This window comes from Microtus ochrogaster, chromosome 1 (assembly GCF_000317375.1).
Source record: "Microtus ochrogaster isolate Prairie Vole_2 chromosome 1, MicOch1.0, whole genome shotgun sequence".
Taxonomy (NCBI): Eukaryota; Metazoa; Chordata; class Mammalia; order Rodentia; family Cricetidae; genus Microtus; species Microtus ochrogaster.
Window position 1 is genome coordinate 41,345,568 of NC_022009.1, and position 22,824 is coordinate 41,368,391.

Genomic DNA, 22,824 nt, shown 5'->3' on the forward strand with positions numbered 1-22,824 from the left:
GCTCCCGTAGACCAGGCTGACCTTGAACTCACAGAGACCCACCTGCCTCTGCCTCCTGAGCGTGCGCCACCATCGCCCGGCTCTTTTTCTTTCTTTTGTTCTCATTTTTTTTTTTTTTTTTGTTTCTTACATTTTTTTTCGAGAACCTGTCCTGGGAACTCGCTCCCGTAGACCAGGCTGACCTTGAACTCACAGAGACCCACCTGCCTCTGCCTCCTGAGTGCTGGGATTAAAGACGTGCGCCACCACCTCCTGGCTCTTCCTTTTGTTCTCATTCTTTCTCTCCTTCTCGGTTCAGACAGGGTCTCACTGTATAGCTCTAGTGGCCTAGAACTTGCTACCTAGACCACAGTGACCTTGAATTCTGCCCCTGGAGTGCTGAGTTGAAAGACAGCACCATGCCTGGTAACACTGCTTTCTTCAGTAAGTAAGCTAATGTGACTTTTGAGTAGTCAGTTTTGTTAGGGCTTTTTAGATGTTAAAACAAAAATGATGTTGTTTCCATGGTGGACTGCTGAGGAATCTGACTCTTGGAATACAGTCTTAGGACACTGTTGACTGATGAATTGTTTTCTTTATATCCTCTAGTAGTTTTATTTTGCCAGCAAAATTTCTGTCAGTATATTCACACACACAGGCAACAGACATGGACACATGGGCACACACACTAACACATAAAAATTTGTTGTTACTGAGGCTGACCTCACACTTCCTGGCCCATGTGAGTCCTCTGTTTTAGCTTTCCAAGTAGCTGGTGCCACAGGCACAAGCCCTGTCTGTGCCTGGTAAGCATGTGATTTGAAAGTAGCGTCTTTCTGAAGCCCCTGAGCGGCGATTTTGTCATCCCCCAGGTCATTACCATTCACTCTTGCAGCAGCATGGCGTCTGTTCTTGTTTTCCCAAGTAGTTTTATGGCATTTATGTGTATGGGTATATTGTTAGTCATTAAAGGGAATATTTTATCAACTTTGGATGAATTTTTTTGCAAAGGGCTTGTTCTGCAACATATGCTCTTTAAGGGGCAGAAAAGTAGCTTTTTGCAACAGTTAACACTTTGTATAGGTGGTTTGCTTTGCTACTTAGTTTAAGGGCATGAGGAAATTATTTACTTTCACTTAAACAGTTTCCTTGTATGCACACTTACTGCAGTACTTACATTTTGTGGCTATTATAAAATCAGAGATAATGTGTGTAAGTCTCTCAACATACAGCCTGCTGTGTAGTCACTTAACAGTGATGGGTTTAGTTACATTCATTTGTATGTAAGAGCTGTGTGTTGTACTAATGGTTAATTGAATCTTTCTACTGTAGATTCAGTTATTCATATTTTTACTCATTTAGGGTTAATTGAACAAAAATAACTGATAATACTAATGTAGGAACGTTATGTCAATATTCAGTTTCAGTTACTAGTCTTCAAGAGGTATTACTGTTTTCAAGGTAGAGTCAGTATTCTGTAAAGAGTGGCTTAGACTTTAGTATCAAAGCAGGAAGGTATGATTGTGTTGGGGGGGGGAGGTGGTGAGAGTTGTATTCTACAGTTGATGCATTGGTTGTGTGACCTGAGTCTGTGTGCAGGATTGATTCATCTTGTTCTACTCTGCAGAAGCATCAGCAAGTTCTAGATTAGGAACACTGAAAAGCTACGATTGATATTAATAAGCTTTACTTTTTATGAAGAATTCTTTAAAATTAGCTTACTTTAAAAATTAATGCAGATACACAATAAAGTCAGTTATAAATGTTTAAAGAATGAAGACTAAACTTCCTCCCTCTAAGGCATTCTGTTATTAAATCATTATATGTGCTCACATTGACACAGTGATTCAAAGCTCCTGGAATTGTCAGTCACACACACCCCAGTATCTACAGTGCTTGCCGGTTGGCTGTCTGCATTATGTGAATAGGATGCTCAAAGACACATGTATACTTTTCACTTACAGCTTTTCTTTAGGTTACGTTATAGCTGTTTAAGTAGAGTGACCTCACTTCCAAAGTTGTTTTCTGGGCAGGAGTGGCGGTTGGTACACGCCTTTAATCCCAGCACTGGAAGTAGAGGCAGGCAGGCCTCTGTGAGTTTTGAGGCTACATAGTGAGATCTTATCTCAAAAAATTAAAAAAAAATTGTGTTCCATTGCTAAGTTCCCTGTGATATAAGCTGATGGTGTTTCTGCTCATTTGTTATGCTACAGGATGCTGCAGTTGTACAGACAGGATGATTGCTAGCAGTGAACTGAGGTACCAAAGATGTTATCATTTATAGATTTGATAGATAGTGCCAAATTGGTGTACCTTTTTTTTTTTTTTCATTCTCTTAGCAATCCAGTGTATTTTCTGACTTGGAATTTGAGTAATCTGTAGCTGAAACCATCAACTTGACAATAATTTTAATTTGTATTTGTATTGAGCCTGTTTGCTGCACGCATTCAGGATGTATTGGTAATGAAAGAAGTCAGGTGAAGCACACATAGGTAATATACTCGGCCTGTTACCTAGCAGTAACGCTGAGAAATGTCTATTTTGTGAGGAAAGAAAACGAGAGTAATAATGTCCTCCTGAATCCACTTTACCTTGCTCAGCCTATGTCCTTGGCCTCATAAATGTTGTGTAGAATTTTGAAAATTCAAAGAGAAAAGCATACCCATTACAGTTAGGTATAAATATTTAGGAAGCAAGATTATAATGGAAGAGAAAAGCAAGGCTCATGTGCTGTCTGAGGAGCTGGGAACACTGATTTAAATGTGAACAAGAAATGCCATTGTGAACTTGGGATACACTTTTCCTTTAAAATTAGCTTGTAGCTCCCTGTTCAAAAGACCTGGAAGTGATCATATCATACAGTGTTATGACAGTAGAGTAGCATTATTGTGATGACATACTGTCTAGGATCAAGGGCAGTGACAGCCAGGAAGTTTGGACCTCCAAATAGTCATGTTCAGCTAAAAAGAAACAAGGTTTCCTGTAGAAGTGTGACTGAGGTTTGGAATAGGAATGGGGAAGGGGACCTGGAACATCTTGTCCAAGGCTTCTGGACCTTGTCTCAAAAGGGCATGTTGGCAACTTGAAGGACTTTTATAGTTTGGCAGTGTGACACACTTTGTATTGAGACACTGTTGTTATCTACAGAGTTCATGCTGGAGAACCACTCAGTTGAGTTACAAAGAAATCTTATGTTTTAAGGAAGTTTGTGATTTTGTTTTGGGTCACATTTATAGCTACCTTAGGTGCATGTGTGTTGCATGCTCCAGATTGTCGTGTTCAAAAATGAAAGAGCATTCCTGAGCTTCTGGAGCGCTGGCCTTTGCTCACAGGGACACCAAGGGAAGGGAGTTAAAGCAGAGACAAAACCAGGGTTGCTGCTGCTGGCTAAATCCTAGCCAAGGGCATGGCTGCTGCTTTGCACATGGTAGATAGTAGTGGAGCTGATCCACTTCTGCTGACAGCAGCCACTGGAGAGACTCTTCTGTCCCCAGTTACCGAACCAGTGCCAAGTCCTGAGACTCCAGTAACTTTTGTCTGTACTTACTGTGCCCCTACTGCAAGGGGTGGTAACTTACTTTAGCTGCTGTGTGTTCATGGTAGCCTTTGGCAGTGAATGGCAGCACCCGAGAAAGCACAATTTAAGTACAGCATCCAAAACAAAAAAAACTACAGGAACCTTATAGGGTCACCTTTAACAAATTCAAATTTACAAGACAGATAGCAGAGGGTGAGGGAAGGCATAGGGAGGTGGCACTCAGATCAGGATTTGCTTTTGGGTCCTGAATAGCAGAGTCCTCATGTAAAATGAATCCTTTGGAGACTGGGGAGACTGGAATTCTTACTTGATGTTGTTGAGAAATGATTAATTTTGTTAGGTAATGATAGATGGTGGATGTTTCATATGAAGTTCTATGATATCTGCTGTAAGATGGTTTTAGGAGGGGCTGGTGGAGTAGACCCTGTGTTGACAGCTGTTGCAGGGGTGAGTATCGTGTGGCTCCGAACTGTGTCACTGTGCAGCTCATCAGTTCTGAAATTCCTGTAGGAAGCTGCTGTTAAAGCCAGGTGTGCTGCTTCTGTGAATCCGCCTGTCCTTGTCACTTCTTTTCTCTTCTTTGTTGGCTTTTGTCTACTTTTCCTTATAATTTAAAGGGTTCTTTCAGTAATGCGAAACAAACCTTTTGTCATGTTTTGCAGATAGTTTTCATTTGTCTTTTGAGTTCATGGTGCTTTTCCTTTTGTTTTTTATAACCTGTGGTTGAATTTCCATTTTTATTTTGTCAATTTATTATTTTTCTTTATGGCTTAAGTGTTTTTGTGTGTTTCTTATGCAAAGCTTTTTTTCAAAGACTGAAAAGTTCTTTCATGTTTTCATGATGTTTTAAACGACTCCAGCACATTTTCATTGTATAGACGTTTTCATTTTCCTAGCATATTTGAGGATATCCTCTTTAGAGCTGGGCTTCCAGCCTGTATCAGGACAAATGCTCAGTAGCTCTTCTGGGAAGATATTGTTAGATTTAACCAGGATTCCCCAGAGGAATAGCTGTGGACAGAGTTTACAGGAAGGTTCAGGAAAGGTGTAACACATCTGAGTTCTTTTTTAAAAGTTAAATACTTTGTAACGTACTAGTAATTTTTTTTTCTGCTGTAGACCCGTATTAGTAATATTGAGTAGCTAACTAATTGTCAAGAAGGTTTAGCATTTACTTCCCCCAAACAAACATTTTAACATTTTCCCTTGGGTTAAGATAAGGAGTAGGGCTCCTCCCTGAAGGCAGCATCTCAAGCTTGCCCTTTCCCACCCTGCCCCTGTGAAGAATGGAGCATTGGACAGTTGTGCTTCTGCAGTGGCCTCCTCACTGGGGGGTTGTTCTGGGAAACCTGTAGGCTTCTCTGGGTAGATTATCTACTGCATGCATCAACTTAGAAGGAGAAGTGCATGTACAGGCCTGGCAGAAGTCTTCCCTCTGAGGGGAAAGTGGTTGCAAGGAGGTGGCTTATATGGCGTGTGTTCCCAATTAAATATGAGTTCTGCTGTTAATTTTTAGAAATAGGTTAAGTTGAAATATATATACTACATTTTAAATATTTTTTTACAAAATTTTTATAGTCTAATGTTAATTTTCTAATACAAGTGAAAAATAGGACTAGAAAACCTTTTTTCTTCTGCCGATACCCACTTCCCTTTCCCAGGATTTGCAGTGTGAGTGTCACCTAGCTCTTCCCAGCTTAGGTGTGAAGCACAGTAGGTGTGACAGTCGTTGAAGACCCATCACAGTTTGCTCAGCTTAGTGCTTTCAGGAAGAAATCTATGACGTTCCGAGATTGTCAGCTCCAGAGCTTCCTTCTGTAGTTGCAGTTTGATACTCACTTGGTTTATGTTACAAAAGATACCATCTAGCCATGGATATTTGCTGTCCTTTGATTGATATGAGTAAGTCTCCCCTAAAACTAGAACACTGTCTTGTGCCCCAATGGGATCCCAGTGCTTTCCTGTACTGTGGGTTTTTATGTCAGATAGTATTGGTAATCAGTGCTTTTCTCTTTTCTTTTCTTTTCTTTTCTTTTCTTTTCTTTTCTTTTCTTTTCTTTTCTTCTTTTCTTCTCTTCTCTTCTCTTTTTCTTTCCTTTCTCTCTTCCTTTCCCTCCTTCTCTCCTTCCCTCCTTCCCTCCCTCCCTCCCTTTTTTTAATCATTACTGAGAATTTCTTTTTTGTGGGGGTGATGGGGAGTTTTGAGACAGGGTTTTTCTGTGTAGTTCTGGCTGTTCTGGAACTTGCTCTGTAGACCAAGCTGGCCTCGAACTCTCAGCCTGTCCCAGCCTCCCAAGTGCTGGGATTAAAGGTGTAGCCACCTTGCCTGGCTTTACTGACGATTCTTACAGGTTTGTCTCAGTTGTACATTTGTGAGAACAAACCCTGTTGGTAGCTTGTGGCTCTTTGAACTCAGTCTCTGTGTGTGACTTTTACATGTCTGGGAGCACTGCTCAGAGGTATCTGCCGGCTTCTGATTAGCTTGCTTACTTGTGAGAGAATTGTGTCTAGATATGTTGCTTTCAGATTGTTCCTGATAAAGTTTAGCAAAAGGAGTGAGGGAGTTCTTTGCTGACTTAACTATGCCATTTCTTCTGAAACAAGTAATTAAATTACTCAATCCCCAAGAAGTTTCAAGTACATATGAGCCAGTGGGGCTGTGGATATGATGAGGTGGGGAAAAACATGGTTTTGGTTTTACCTGAATCATTCACTCAGTAATTTATATGTATTTTAAACCCAATTTTTAAGATGCCACAGAGGGAGTCTTTATTACTTTTTAAAAAATATTTTATTTTTAAATTCTTTAAAAAATTATTTATTTTTCTCTTCTATGAATTGGTGTTTTTGCCTACATGTGTATCTGTGTGAGGGTGTCAGATCCCTTGGAGCTGGAGTTACACACAATGGTGAGTTGGGATATAGGTGCTGGGAATTGAACCCAGGTACTCTTACCACTGAGCCATCTCTCCAGCCTCAAGGGGTCTTTTATTGAAGCCTTCTGGTGCAGTCATTTGTGGGTACCAGAGCAGTGCACTGAAAATGAACAAAGTGACGCACAGCAGAAAGTCTCACAAATGCAGCCTCTGTGGCCTGGGGAGACCACTCAGTGGTTAGGAGCACTGGCTGTTGCTCCAGAGGACTTGGTTAAGTCCCTGCCCCTATAGAGCAGCTCACAACCATCTATACCTCAGTTCCAGGCGACCAAATGCTCTTTTCTGGACTCCAGGGGCACCAGAAGTGTACACAGTGCAGACTAAATACCCATACACATAATTTTTTTAGGAAAAATCCTAAAGTGAAAGCTAGAATTGAGATTCCCTACTTAGAGGAGATTCCTGTGTTTGTAACTATGTTTCTAAACTCAGATATAACCTAGATGTCCTTCCTGACTTTTCAGTATAATTCTGCTGCTGTCTTCAGCCTGTGTTATTCTTTGCACTAATGTGCAATTGTTTGCTTGTGATGTTTTATTGTTCATTTCCCAAATTAGAATTCAAACTTAAAGTTTTGTGTTCACAGAATATTAGGAAATTGCTTGGTGCTGTCATTATTATTGTGCGTATTACCTCCTCATAACCACTGCAGCCTCTATCAGCAATATAGTTATTTTGTAGAAGGTAGCCTAGGAATTCCAGCATAGCTAAAAAGACTGTGACGGGGGCTGGAGAGGTGGCTCAGTGATTAAGAGCACTGCCTGCTCATCTAAAGTTCTTGAGTTCAATTCCCAGCAACTATGTGGTGGCTTACAACCATCTGTAATGAGATCTGGTGCCTTCTTCTGGCCTGTAGGCATGCATGTAGACAGAATACTGTATACACAATAAATAAATCAATCCTTTAAAAAAAAACAAAAAAAACAAATGCAGCCTCTGAGAACTTGCATCATGGGAAGATGTACCACTTTTCTCCATGCCCTGGGCAAGATTTGATCTCATGGCTGTCTGCAGCTGCCCATTGTCTTTAATAAACAGTTCTGTCAAAGGTTTAGAAATGTCTCTTACCTGGAAGATTGTTGGCTCTTCCCTGAAGCTGGTGGAATGGTGCTGAATTCTAACTGATGTCTGCATGAAGCCAGCCATAGCTTACTGAGGCCAGAGGTTGTGTTCTATTTGGTTTTGGTTTTCTGGCCTTTCAGTTTCCCATGCTTTGGAATCCTTGGGCTTATTTGGTGTTTCTTGGTCAGCTGATTTGCTTTCCTTATAGAACTTAGATACCCAGACTAAGAGGTGACGAGCATGCTTAGGCTGCCTGTTACTGTTATCAACTGCTCCTGCTTGACACTGCAGACTTGTTTTTTAAGGGGAGGGTAGCTTATATAGAGTTAAAACAAAAACAAACAAAACCCACCAAGTTATTCAGTTAAAAAAGTAAAGTTATTCTGCCTAAAAGTCAAGCTTAGTTGGGATCGGGACTTGTGTCCACTCCCCCTTATCAGCACTGGGACCCATTTGGCTTAGACCTGTGCAGGCCCAGTGCATGTTACCACAGCCTCTGCATTTGTATGTGTGTCAGTCCTGTTGTGTGGATGTTTTTGTTTCCTTGGTGTCCTCCATCCCTGCTCTTACAGACTTTCTCCTTCATCTTCCACAAAGTAACCTGACCCTGATGGAGGGATTTGATGACAGTCTTTAGAACTGACTGTTTTGAGGTCTTCATTCTCTGACCATTTTCCAGTTGCAGGTCTCTGTGTTTGTTCCCATCTGCTGCAGGAGGAAGCTTCTCTGATGATGGCTGAGCAAGGCACTGATCTGAGTATAGAAGAATGGTGTTAAAAGTAATGTTACTGTTACGTTCCTTTAGCATAGTAGTAGATTTGGTTTTCCCCTAGGTCCAAGGTTTATCTAGTTTCAGGTTCTTCTTGGTCACCTGAGCAATGTCAAGCATGGGTTTCTTTTTGTGGAGTGGGCCTTAAATCCCGTAAGATAGTGGTTGGTTACTCCCACAACGCTGTACCACCCTTACACCAGCGTATGATGCAGGTGGGTCTCCATTGTAGAGCAGAGGGTTTGTAGCTGGGTTGGTGTTTTCCCTTTCTCCTCCGCTGTCTTGCAGAGTACCTTCCAGTAGGGGTAATGGCTCTAGGTAGGTATCACTTGATTTCTCCATGTTTGATGAGTTATACAGGTTTTGTCTTCAACCATAGGGCCTGACCATCAGTTTGTGGAGAGCAACCAATTGCCTTGGCAATAGCTTGGGTTGTTTGGTGGTTTCCATGAACCACTTTGGCCAGCAACTCAATTAGATGTAACGCATTCCTATCACTGGAGGTTTCACTTGGTGGCGAGAGACGTCTGACTGGGACTTTCTCTCCCTGGTTATGTGATTATTCCATTTCTGTTTCTTTCATGTATGTATGCACTTTCAGAAGCTTCTACTGTAGTGGGTTTCCCTATGACTTCTCATACAGCCTTTAGTGTTAGCTGTCCCTCCTCATCTTTCCATCCCTCCCTTCTCTCGTTTCTTTCCTTTTCTGCTTAATCTTCCTGTTCCAGTCCCTCCTTACCCATCCATTCATCCATAATCTGCTTCTTTTTCCTTGGGAGACCTCTGCCCCTCAGTCTCATATACTATAACTTCTGTGGTTATTTGGTTATGGAACCCTTAAAAGCTAACATTTACATATAAGCTAGTGCATACCGTGTTTGCCCTTGGGGTGTGGGTTACCTCACTCAAGATGATTTTTTTTCTAGCTATGGAGCTATTTACCTGTGAATGTCATGATTTTTTTTTTTTAACAGCTGAGTAAGATTCCATTGTGCAAGTGTACCTACTACCTTTTCTTTATCCATTTACCCACCGATACATCTAGAATGTTTCCACTTTTTGGCTTTCATGAACAGAACAGCACTGAATGTAGATTAGCAAGCCTAGCACTTAATATTCTCTCTCTCTCTCTCTCTGTCTCTGTCTCTCTCTCTCTGTCTCTCTGTCTCTGTCTCTCTCTGTCTCTGTCTCTCTGTCTCTGTCTCTGTCTCTCTCTCTCTCTCTCTCTCTTTCAAGATAGTGTTTCTCTGTAGCTTTGGAGCCTGTCCTGGAACTAGCTCTTGTAGACCAGGCTGGCCTTGAACACACAGAGATCTGCCTGCTTCTGCTGGGATTAAAGGTGTGCGCCACAGCCGCCCGGCTCTAGCACTTAATTCTTAAAAAGATTGTGGTTTGTTTTCTGGCACAGTGTGCTGTCAGTGCTGCAGCAAGGACAGCTGTCACTTAAGACTGCACAGACAAAGGATAGAACAGCAGCAATATTCTTCATTTTAACTTCAGGTGGGCGTATGCTGTAAAGGTCATCATTGTGGTAACACTGTCCAGTTAAAACTGGTGACTTTGTTCTGCTTTTTATGAGTGGAAGTTGATCCCTTATAAACTCATTCCCACCTCAGTGTGACTTGTGACAGTGACACTATGAAACATTTATGACTTTGGGTTCAAGATTGTTTATATTTATTTTATAGATGGTGTAATGGTCTGCTCTGTCTCTTTAAGAAACAAGCCACTCCCCCCAACTGCCCCCCAGACAAACTGATCTTCAGCTTCCAGCCTGAGTCCCTGCCCCCCCAGGCAGCTTCTGTTTCTCCCTTCTCCCCACTTTCCCCTCTCCTCTTCTCTCTCTCTCTCTCTCTCTCTCTCTCTCTCCCCCTTTCTCTCTGATCTTCTTCCCTTCTCCCCTCTCCCCTGCATAACCCACTAAATAAATATCCAACCTTACTCTGCATGGTATGCCTATCCATGTCTCTGTCTCTTGTCCACTGTGTGGCTCCTTGACTGGGACTTGTGGCCCACTGCAGCCACTTGGGGAACTGCACCATCCCTGCCTGGGATTGGCTGTTCTTGGGACCTGCTGCCCTCCACTACTATGGAGATCTGCGGCATGGTCTCATGGTTCACTGCCTGCTGCAGCCAGTTCGGGGACCTGCAGCATTTTATTTAAACCATAACAGATGGACTATATGTTGAAAATGAATTCATACATATTACCAAAAAGGCAGCACAACGTTGAAAAATGTGCTAAGAACTAGGCCAGTGGGAAGTTCTTTCTGACCTAGGTATTCAGAGAACTGTTCTACTCTTGCTAAGTTTGTCAGTAACCTTCACATCCAAGATCCACATACATCTATCTTTCCATCATCTCTCATGATGTGTTCCTAAGCACACAGCACTGTTTCCAGGCACCCTTTGAACATAGCCAGCCTTCTACCCACTCCTCTCTCTGACTCTGGTCGTCTCACAGCACAGGGTTCCAATAAAACCACATATGGAAGACTTACTTATTGAAGGTTCCAGGTTGAAGGTGAGCTGGAGGGAATGGAAGGACTTCATCTGTTGTGACAGGAGAGGCCAGATCTGGACAGCAAGTTGGACGTGGTGTAAGTGGTTTATGTACTTGTGTCTTAGAAAGAAAGGGGTTTTCTTTCTGAAACTTGTGTTCTCTTATACTAGGCTGTTGCATCATTTGCTGAGAATTACTGTTTAGAAAGGGCAATTGGGATTTCGGAGGAAAAACAAAGGATTTGACATTAGTCATTTTAGAGAGCAGTGGCTGAGCCTTTGAAAGGATTGCTGCCACCCACTGCAGTCTGCTGTGTGCAGTGAGCTGGGCTTAGGAACTTGCATAGGAAAAGCAACCAGAACATTTTACTGTTTGTAGAAATTTGTTTAGTTCTTGCAGAGTACAATAGAGAATACAATACAATAGGTATTGTAGAGAAGATTGTTTCTGCATCTGGGGAGTTTATATACACAGGGAGGATTTGCTGTACGCTGAAGAGGCACAGAGTCTACTTCACTAGCCGCTTTGAGAAAGGGAACAATTTCAATAAGGATGTACAGGAAGCATGTGGGAGGAAGGCTAGTGCAGAGGTGTTGGTACCGTGGTAATAGAAAGGCTTTAAGTTCTTCTGGATGGAATGTGCTCTGTACAGTATGATACGGGTCAGAGAACTTTATGGCTTTAAAGAAAATTTCATGAAAATATATAACTCCCTAAAGGAGCTTATGTATACCTATTTTCGGGAAGATTTACGAGTTCATACAGTGTAGTGAACATCACACTGTGCTATGATTTCCCAGTGTGGCTGTGAATTGTATGACTTAGTGAGTGTAAGTGTTAATGTGTTCCATTCAAGCTTTTTTTTTACCCACTTTTCAGCTTAAAACACACACATACACACACACCCCAAATTTGAATCCAGGGCTTGAAAAAATGCCAGTTATCTAAATACAGTATCATATTGTGATAAATATAGCCATTGAGATTTTAGATCTATTCACAAAACTTTATTTTAATATTCATAGGGAACTTTTTTGGACTGTTATCTGAAAAACTGAGGACCCATTTTATCATCAGAACTGACTATTAATTAGGGTATTGTTTCAGAAATAAAAGTTGATCTGCCGCTGAAACTCTCTTTGAATATGTATGGTTCCAAGCTTGCTTTTGTGTATTTAATAACTTTAGTACTATAATCACTCTGTTTACAATTAAATTTGGTGAATATGCTAATATAGAATGTAACAGTGGGTGATTTCAGTAAAGGGCAGTGTGGATTTGCATCTTGATGTGCTTTTCAGTTACATCTGCATTTCATTTAGAATCAAAGGGAAAAGAAACGGTTAGATTATGTAACAGTCATGTGATGATGAAACAGCTTTCTTCCTTCTGTTGCATAGGCTGTTATTGCTGTAGGTTTGAGTGGAGTGTACTGAAATTACATAGATTCAAACTTTCTTATAAGTTGGCTATTCTGTGTATTCCTTAGTAGAAACCTCCATGCTGGGATTGGCTTCATTATTAGAAGAGGCCTCTAACGTACTTATGTAGTTGTTTAATTGAAATGAGTGTGCGGTTCCTCAGAGCACTCACTAACACGTCAAGACAAGTATTTGTAGCTTTCTTATTTTCCTGAACATGGGTTCCTGGCTTAAGAAATGTCCTTTTCAGAAATTTTGTGCATAGCAACAGTAGATTGACACACCCTGTTTCCCTGTTCTCAGAAACCAGGAGACTTCCTGTTATTCTTAACTAGAAAATAAGAGGGTTTTCCAATGCTGTGATGGTCAAACAGGGTCAGGAAGTGTGGTAAAGGGTCTAGATCTCAGAAAGAGCTGGCACAATAGTGCTCACCAAAGGTGGCTGTGCCTCCTGAAGTACATGCCAGAAAGGGGACATTAATGATGACAGGAAGAGGCTCTGTGGGCTCTTGTGCGAGGTCAGAGGTCCGTGTCGGGTGTTAGTCCTCAGGAGCCATGCACCTTCTTCTTTGAAACAGGGTCTCTCACTAGAATTAGGCTAGGTTGGTTGCCTAGGGAGCTCCAGGGATCCACTTATGTCTGTCTCCTCTGTGCTGGGATGACCAGACATGCCACAGCAGCCAGCCTTTTCACCTGCATCCTAGGGGTTAAACGTAGGGCTTCATGCTTTCGTAGCAAGTTTGTTACTGGCTGACCTCTCAGCCTGAGGCTGGTTTCTTTTAATGGAAATAGTATTTCAAGAATATAATTCAGGAGGGGAGAGGATGGGAGGGGAGCAGAGAAAAATATGTAACTCAATAAAAACAATTTAAAAAAATATCAAACCATAAAAAATATAGTTTATATGCTAGGGAATATGTGTATTAAGTTACAGGGTTGGTTGTTTCTACACTTTTTTTGTGAGTGGGGTTGCTAAATATGAAGGCTTGTGTATGTGTGTGTATGTTTTTCATAAAAGGTAATTTCAAATACAGTTTTGTTTCTTTTTTAAAAAATATTTATTTATTATGTATGATCACAATATTCATTCTACGTATATGCCTGCAGGCCAGAAGAGGGCACCAGACCTCATTACAGATGGTTGTGAGCCACCATGTGGTTGCCGGGAATTGCACTCAGGACCTTTGGAAGAGCAGGCAATGCTCTTAACTGCTGAGCCATCTCTCTAGCCCCCAGTTATGTTTCTTTAGGCAGCATCTGTCTTTGTAGCCTAGGCAGGCTCTTAACTCTTGATCCTTTTGCTTTTGACTTTAGCACTAGGCTTTAGTCATACACCTACGTCTAGTTCAAGTACAGCATTTTAAACCATACCTCTCATTTCTGTCTCCTTTTCACATTTGTGAATTTAAGGAACAAAGGAATAATATGTTAAAGTTGTCACCTAATTATAGCAGTCCTCTGTTAGCCCAGGGGAGTCATTCCAAGATCCTAGTGGATCCTGGAAACCATGCTGGTAGTGGAGCCTATACACACTGCTGACCAGTGCATATAATATGGATCCGACTTCAGCTTATAAGGTGAGTGGAGTCAGAGTAATGGTAGTAACCAAGATCAGAGCAGTCAGCAGAGTGTTCAATAAGAGAGGTGCTTGTGGTTTCCGTGTCTCTGACGTTTATCTCTTCTTGTGAGATGGGCATGTTGTGTCCTTAATGAGATTAATGTGGTGAATGACCAAGCGTTGTGAGGTAGTGGAGAGCCCTAGACTGTGTCACTTAAACACAAGCACTGTGGCATATCACAGTCACTTTGGTAACTGAGATGGCTCCCATAACTCTGGAAGGGCAGCAAACATAGTGGGCATACACTAGACAAAGGGGTGTCTAGACAAACGTCTGGGCAGAGTGAGAGCTCTGGATGCATCCAGTACTTTGAATGGCACTCAGTATTAAACTTTATGAATCATTTCTGGAATATTGCATTTAGAATTTTGGACCTTGTCTGCCCGTGGATAACATGATAATCTGTGGAAGGATTAGTGAGAGGTTACTGGTCTCCGTGTGCCAGCCCACATTTATACACAGTATTCTGGGTTAACAGAACTACCGCACCCAGCTGGCACTTCTAGTTTACTTTGAAATAGCTATAGCTCAGTTTTTTTGGGGGGCGGGGTTGGGTAAGGAAATATTTTTCTGAAAGGATATGTTGTGTTTATCCCATACCCTCCTCTCCTTGCTCCTGGTGTCAGTTGAGTGGGCACGGCTTCCCAGTTGCAAATCGTTTTTGCTGTTCTCCCTTTTGTTCAGTCTTGGGTTCTTGAAAACCTAGTCTTCCTTGTGAAGCTCACTTGGTTGTAGCTGCAGCATCTTCTTGAGCCGGGTGTGTGCGTAAGATACACTGCTCTGAAGTTTTGAGAGTTGTATGAACCAGTCTTGTCGGTATCCACTTGCATTGTGTTGTGGAGACAGGAACCATTTCCCAGTTTTGCTTTGAATGGTATGCTAGGGTTTGGAGTTTGCTCTAGTGCTTTCTTGTATGGTTTGGGAGTGTGAAGGGGAGGGAATTCAGGGTGGCTCAGTGTTGCTGCAGAGTTTCCTAGAATTAGTTTTAAGAGTGACATTCCTGGTCTTAATTATTACAGTAAGCTCCAGATAGCTGGCCCTAAGAATAAAGTTAAAAATAAGAGCCAGTAGTTTTATTTGGAGAAACACACACACACACACACACACACACACACACACACACCCCTTTTTTTTTTTAAACCACAAATCTGTATGAAATAATGCTGAGGCAGATTTAATTTATAGTATGGTATCTTTATTGCACATAGAAAGGAATTCTAGAAAGAACCATTTGTCAAGGCACTTGAGTTACAGAAAGGAGAGTTTTAAAGTCATTTAAAACTGTTTCGACAACTATAAGAAAATAATCAAATAGGAAATTGCTGTGATTTGATAAAGCTGGATGAAGTTGAGAAGAAATCATGTTAATGCTGGAGACTGCTGTGTGTTCGAGTTCATTCTTCTGGTGGAGTTGCCACCCAGGCACAGAAGTTAATCTCTTCTCAGTGTTTTGAGTCCTGGTTGCTGTGGCTGTTACCAAGATTTTGCTGGGCAAGATTTCGGCACAGATTAAAAGCACCTTGAGAGAACTGGTCTGAGGAAGTGCCAGCACCAAGTTTCTTTGCTTTGAAGATGATTTTCACCTTAGAGAAGGTAGAAATTTGGGAAAATGCACAGTGATTTTTAGGGAAAAGTTAGGTTTAAAGATGTCCCCATCAGTTAATAAAGTATCTACACTAGGGTTTTCTAAAGGAACAGGACTGGTACAATGATGTATATAGGGGGAGGCTGTGGTCCTAGTAGTTCAGCAGTGACTGTCTCCTGATGGAAAAGAAAAGACTGGATGAAGCTGGGTAGTGGTAGCACATGTCTTTAATCTCAGCACTCAGGAGGCAGAAGCAGGCAGGTCTCTGTGAGTCGAGACCAGCCTGGTCCATAAGAGCTAGTTCCAGGATAGGCTCCAAAGCTACAGAGAAACCCTGTCTTGAAAAAAAAAATAAAACAAAACAAAACAAATAAACAAACAAAAAGACTGGATGTCTGAGCAGTCCCTTTCAGACTGGTGTTGAAGTTCCAGGGAAGTCCTAAGAGAGCTGCTGGTCTTTAGTCTGAGTTGGAATTCTAAAGAAGTAGGTTTTAATACCAGCTAAGGAATGCCTTAGCAACAGGGTAGATGAACTTGCCAGTGATACTAATGGCAGGCAGACAGAAACAAAAGCTTCCTTCTTCCATGTTCTTTTACATGGGCTGTCACCAGAAGGTGTGGCTCTGATTTAGAGCAGGTCCTCCCAACTCAAACGGTCCAGTCAAGAAAAGCCCTTCATAGTGTGCCAGGTTGAGCTGCTTCAGTTTTACTTGATTCCAGATGTAGTTGACAACCAGGATTAACTATCACATTCCTATTTGCATATATGGAATTCATGCATGTGTAGTGATAGTTTCATTTGCTGAAATTTTTCAGTCTAATACTCTGTGTGTTGAGGGTGGGGGCTAGGGTTAGGGAGATAATCTAGCAGTTTGAGAGCAAATACTGTTGGTGCAAAGGACCTGAGTTTGGTTTCTAGCACCCATGTCAGGTGACTCACAACAACCTGTAACTCCAGCTCCAAGGATCTCTTCTCCTGGCCTCCTCAGACACCCACACAGACATTCTATATACATGATTTAAAAAATAAGAAAATAAAGCACTGTTGTTTTTTTTCCTGCTTATTTTTATTTTGTGTATCTGGGCATTTTGCTACACCATGTGCACGCCTAGTTCCTGAGAAAGCCAGAAGAGGGTGTGGAATTCCCTGGGACTAGAGTTATAGATGATGGTGAGCCACCATGTAGATGCTGGTAATTGAACCTGGAACATCTCAAGAGCAGCCAGTGCTCTTAACCACCGAGCCATCACTCCAATCTCAAGAAAACAAATCTTTTAATAAAGTGTGTTTAGGGCCGAGTGATGATGGTGCACGCCTTTAATCCCAGCACTCGGGAGGCAGAGGCAGGCGGATCTCTGTGAGTTCGAGACTAGCCTGGTCTACAGAGCTAGTTCCAGGACAGGCTCCAAAGCCACAGAGAAACCCTGTCTCGAAAAAACAAAAAAAAAAAAAAAAAAAAGTGTGTTTAGTATATCTGGGTTCAGAATGTGGCATCTTAACAGACCCCATTTGAAATAGCATTCTAAGTGTTGCAGGCCAGGCTTTTCAGTCACTCCCATCTCTCTGCTTTGTCTTCTGGTGTTTTTAGGGAAACCTTTGAGTTAATATTTATAGAAAGAAGACTTGAAGTCATGCAACTTACCTTTATGTATGTACAGAAAATTGTAGGTTATGCAGTGACTTATACCTGAGTGCATTTGAAGCCTAGGGAGATAAGCTTTGATCAGGACTTCCCATCTAGCCAGTTACATCCTTGGGGTGCAGTCATGCTCTTCCCCAGTAAAACTGTTTCCCCAGGACATTCTGTTACACTTGTGCTGGTGACAAAAGTGAGCGAGCTGCTTTTCTAGGATGCCCAGGGAGAAGGGACACATTGGATGGTGGAGACTTTGTGGAGCTAGCTGGTAGTGTGTACCACTTCTCTGCTGAGCCTCTGTCCTCGTGTAAATGGTGCTGGTGCAGCGTTCCTACTCAGCACCTACTCTAGTGCCACAAATGTCCTGTCCTTCCCCCTTGGGCGTACCTAATTGGGATTGTAGTCTGTGCTTGGATTTAGCGCTTCCCTACTACTTAGGATCTCTTGGCTGCATTATGAGGTGTTGTGCATTCTAATTGCATGTCTTCCCTCAGTTGCATAAAACAGTTCTTGTTTTGTTGTTACTAAGTAGTATTTTAGTTACAGATGGTATGCCACTGGAACTTAAGGTGCTTTCCATAATTGCATTATATTTATGATTTCCTATTCATACTTAGTGACAATCAAATAGGATCCTAGCTGTTACAGACCAGAATTAGTAGACATCCTTCTCTTTAGTCTTGGGCACTCCTTGCTGAGTAGAAGCCTTCTGTAGGGGAATGTTTTGAACACTACTAAGGTTATGATTGTGAGCAAAATTGCTTTGTTTATTACAGAGAAAATGCCACGTGCAAAAGCAGCTCAGGCTGGAAGACAGGGTCCTGCAAAGAGGCGCCTTGCAGAGCAGTTTGCTGCTGGGGAGATCATAACCGACATGTCTAAAAAAGAATGGAAACTAGGACTGCCCATTGGCCAGGGTGGCTTTGGCTGCATATATCTTGGTAAGTGTATGGTGATTACTAGTCATCAGTATAAAGACTCAAATGTTTCTTATGAAATAGTTTCTCATTTAAGCTATTGCAAGGTTCTGTTGATTATCTGCATTGAGATTGTGTGGTTGATCATAAGATCACCTCTGGTATATAAATAGAAGATGGCTCATTTTATTATAGAAAAAATTAAAATGCTATGACAATTGTTACTGGTAAACACAATATCCTAAGAGTCTTAGGATTTCTACACAGTCTAAGTTATCTTGAGACTGGAAAGGTGTATCCATCCTTTTTCCTCCATATTAGACTTGACCTATGCTAGTTCTATTAGTTAGCGTGCTTATCTTGGGATAGTTGGAGACCAAGTTAGAATCCTGAACTTCTGTGAGTTTACTGAATTATCAACATTAAAAATGGTTTACCTGGGGCTGGAGAGATGGCTCATTGGTTCAGAGCCCTGACTGCTCTTCTAGAGGACCCGGGTTCAATTCCCAGCATCTACATGACAGCTCACAGCTGTCTATAACTCCAGTTCTACAGAACTTTTAGACATTATTTATTTCTGGCACAGGCTAGAAGAAGGGATTAGAGTTACATATGGCTGTGAGCCACCATGGATGGTAGGAATCGAGCTCCAGTCCCCTGGAGTAGCAACCAGGACTTCTAACAATTGAGCCATCACTCTAGCCATAACAGTTTCAGTTTAGAACAGTTTACATAAAATGAAATCTATAGACATTTTTAAAAACCCACAACTGTAAAGATCTATAAAATGTAGCTACTTAAGTGGTTTTCTTTCAAGTAGTTACTATAAAATGAAAACTTAATTTTTGTCCCTTTCCAGCAACATCTGACTAGGAGTGTCAGTACTACAGTGAAGGTTGATATCGCCTGGAAACTTGTTAGCATTGCCATTCTCGTACCCCACCTACCCATGGTTCAGAGACTGGGGAAGGCCTGCGGAAGGCCTGCGGAAGGCCTGCGGAGCTGTTTGAATAGCTCTTTAGGTGGCTGGGTGCATACTGAGGTTTGAGAACCACACTGGGCTGACCCTGCTTTACTTCCGTGACTGGGAGCTCTGCTCTGCCCTTGGGCTTATGAAACAGCTTACAAACAGCTCTTTGGTACCCTATCTTGTGTCCAAGCCTCCTGATGGAGATCGTACTTGCCTTTGGAAAAGCATACGCTGCTACTCTGGTTTGTTTAGAACCAGAGCTGTCCCAATGAAGTAGGCTATATTTATGTAAGGTGAAAGTTCTCATAAAACACGAAAACATAGCTGTTCATGAAATGATCACTTTGTTGTGATAAAATAACCCTTGGGGGTTGGGAGTGTGTGACAGCAAACACTGCCATTGTAGTTCAGTCCATGCTGTTTGGCCCCATGCCCCTGTGTTTCCATGTGTTTGGGCAGAGTCTCATGATGGCAGGCACATGTGACAAGAGAGTCTCCTCTGATGCACTGGAAGTAGAAGGCACCAGGGCAAGATTCCCCTGCTGGCTTCTATCACTGTGTCCTACCACTGTCTTCTCCAGCTGTGTCCTACTTCCTAAAATTTCTAGAACTTACCATCAGCTCTGTATGCTGCAGCCTTTTATGGGGTCACTTGCTCCTCATTCAATTACATTAATCATAGCAGCCAAATAATGTATTTCAAGCTTCCTCCTCTGAGGAGGTGCTGTGGTCACTGCAGGACTTTAGAGTTCAATAACAGAAACGTGTTGCTAAGTAGGTTGTTCATTTCATCTCCCTAAAGTCTCTGCTTGAGCCACCATGCTACCCTGTGCTCTTCATTACTGCATAGTATTGTTTCTATTTCAGTGTCCTTGCTTTTATGACTTTTGTGAGTTTGGAACTTGCTTTGTGTGTATGCTTGATGTTTTATTTCTATCATTAGAATGTGACATCAAGTTGTTAGTATTTTTAATACTTTTTTTATTGATACTATTGAGATCTCCCCTCCCCTCCCCTCCCCACTTCAGCCCTCCCCCAAGGTTCCCATGCTTTCAGTTTACTCAGGAGATCTTGTCTTTTTCTACTTTCTACTTCCCATGTAGATTTGATCTATGTAAGTCTCTCTTAGTGTCCTTATTGTTGTGTAATGGTTTGTAGGCTGGCTTTCTTTGCTTTATGTTTAAAAACCACCTATCAGTGAGTACATGTGATAATTGTCTTTCTGTGTCTGTTACCTCACTAAAAATAATGTTTTCTAGCTCCATCCATTTTCCTGCAAAATTCAAGATGTCGTTATTTTTTTCTGCTTTGTAGTACTCCATTGCGTAAATGTACCACATTTTCCTTATCCATTCTTCGGTCGAAGGGCATTTAGGTTGTTTCTAGGTTCTGGCTATGACAAACAAAGCTGCTATGAACATAGTTGAGCATATGTCCTTGTGGTATGATTGAGCATCCTTTGGATATATACCCAATAGTGGTATTACTGGGTCTTGAGGAAGGTTGTTTCCCAATTTTCTGAGAAATCGCCACACTGACATCCAAAGGGGCTGTACCAGCTTGCATTCCCACCAGCAATGCAGAAGTGTTCCCTTTACCCCACAACCTGTCCAGCATAAGTTGTCATCAGTGTTTTTGATCTTGGCCATTGTTACAGGTGTAAGATGGGATCTCAGAGTTGTTTTGATTTGCATTTCTCTGATGAGTAAGGATGTTGAACATTTCCTTAAGTGTCTTTCAGCTATTTTAGATTCCTCTGTTGAGAGTTCTCTGTTTAGGTCTGTATTCTATATTTTTTTATTGGATTATGTGTTCTTTTGGTGTCCAGTTTCTTGAGTTCTTTGTATATTTTGGAGATCAGACCTCTGTCTGATGTAGGGTTAGTGAAGATCTTTTCCCATTCTGTAGGCTGTCGTTTTGTCTTCTTGTTGACCGTGTCCTTTGCTTTACAGAAGCTTTTCAGTTTCAGGAGGTCCCATTTATTAATTGTTTCTCTCAGTGTCTGTGTTGCTGGGGTTATATTTAGGAAGTGGTTCCCTGTGCCAGTGAGTTCAAGTGCACTTCCCACTTTCTCTTCTATAAGGTTTAGTGTGGTTGGCTTTATGTTGAGGTCTTTGATCCGTTTGGAGTTAAATTTTGTGCATCGAGATAGATATGGGTCTATTTTCATTCTTCTACATGTTGATATTCAGTTATGCCAGCACCACTTGTTAAATATGCTTTTTTTCCCATTTTATATTTTTTGCTTCTTGATCAAAAATCAGGTGTTTGAAGATGTGTGGATTGATATCCAGGTCTTCTATTCAGTTCCACTGGTCCTCCTGTCTGTTCTTATACCAGTACCAGGCTGTTTTCAGTACTCCAGCTCTGTAGTAGAGTTTGAAGTCAGGGATTGTGATGCCTCCAGAAGTTCTTTTATTGTACGGGATTGTTTTGGCTATCCTGGGTTTTTTGCTTTTCCATATGAAGTTGAGTACTGTTCTTTCGAAGTCTTTGAAGAATTTTGCTGGGATTTTTATGGGCATTGTGTTGAATCTGTAAATTGCTTTTGGAAAGAGTGCCATTTTTACTATGTTAATTCTGTCTACCCAAGAGCATGGGAGATTTTTCCATTTCTTTCTTCAAAGATTTAAAGTTCTTGTCATACAAGTCTTCCACTTGTTTGGTTAGAGTTACTCCAAGATATCTTATGCTATTTGTGGCTATTGTGAAAGATTTTGATTCTCTGATTTCTTCCCCAGCCCTTTTATCTGTGTACAGGAGGGCTACTGATTTTTTTGAGTTAATCTTGTATCCTGCTACATTGCTGAAAGTGTTTATGAGATGTAGAAGTTCCTTGGTAGAATTTTTGGGATCACTTGTATAAACTATTATATCATCAGCAAACAGTGAGAGTTTGACTTCTTTTCCAATTTGTATCCCCTTGATCTCCCTTTGGTGTCTTATTGCTCTAGCTAGGACCTCAAGAACTATATTGAATAGATATGGAGAGAGTAGACAACCTTGTCTTGTTCCTGATTTCAGTGGGATCGCTTGGAGTTTATCTCCATTTAGTTTGATGTTTGCTGTTGGCTTGCTGTATATTGCCTTTATTATGTTTAGGTATGTTCCTTGTATCCCTGCTCTCTCCAAGACCTTTATCATGAAGGGATGTTGTATTTTGTCAAAAGCTTTTTTGGCATCTAATGAGATGATCATGTGGTTTTTATTTTTCAGCTTGTTTATGTGGTGGATTACGTTGACAGATTTTCATATGTTGAACCATCCCTGCATCTGTGGGATGAAGCCGACTTGGTCATGGTAGATGATGGTTCTGCTGTGTTCTTGGATTTGAGTATTTTTAATACTTAACAATCTGTGACTTAGGACTTTGCTCTCTGTGTAGAGAAGGAGGATTTGCTTCAAGATTGATGCCTTGATTGCTGTGTACACTTATACATTGAAGCTGCCCGGTGTGGTAGCAATTGTGTATAACGTCTGAACTTGGAAGCATTGAATCTCTCTCCATTTTGGTTTTACACAGAGCTTGTTGCTTTCCTTTTACAAAGCTGAGCTTTGGGCAGGGCTTGCACATGTTTATTCCCTTTATCCTCTTTCATGATGCCTCCCCCACACACGTGAATTCTTTTCTCAGTTGCAGGGTAAACCTCCTTGTTGACACGGTATAGCTCTTGTCTTCTTTGTGTCTGGCATAGTGTGTGCGTGTGTTGTGGAGAAACATTGTGTCTCTTCTCACTGGAGTGTGCAGTAGTACTGGGATGCTATCTTCATTTTGATGTTTGTTAAAGATTCTGAACCTGCCTTATTCCTAATTCAGCATCTAAGTGCTACTCCCTGGGGCTGTTCTTAGGGAGCTCAGAGCTCTTCTTCACTGAGTGAGTGTTTCTA

General features: G+C 41.5%; 1 protein-coding gene across 4 annotated transcripts in view; it reads left to right on the forward strand.

The window, feature by feature from the left end:
• Vrk1 (VRK serine/threonine kinase 1) overlaps positions 1-22,824 on the forward strand; it is a 93,666-nt gene that overhangs the window by 26,520 nt on the left and 44,322 nt on the right. For 3 of the 4 annotated variants that reach the window (XM_026782228.1, XM_026782229.1, XM_005343527.3), the window contains exon 2: positions 17,826-17,990. In XM_026782228.1, coding sequence (XP_026638029.1) covers positions 17,831-17,990 — 160 coding nt within the window. In that variant the 5' untranslated portion in view covers positions 17,826-17,830. Of the gene's footprint in view, positions 1-10,866; positions 10,885-17,825; positions 17,991-22,824 lie in introns of those variants that run through there. The other variant, XM_013351043.2, reaches the window with a different exon arrangement.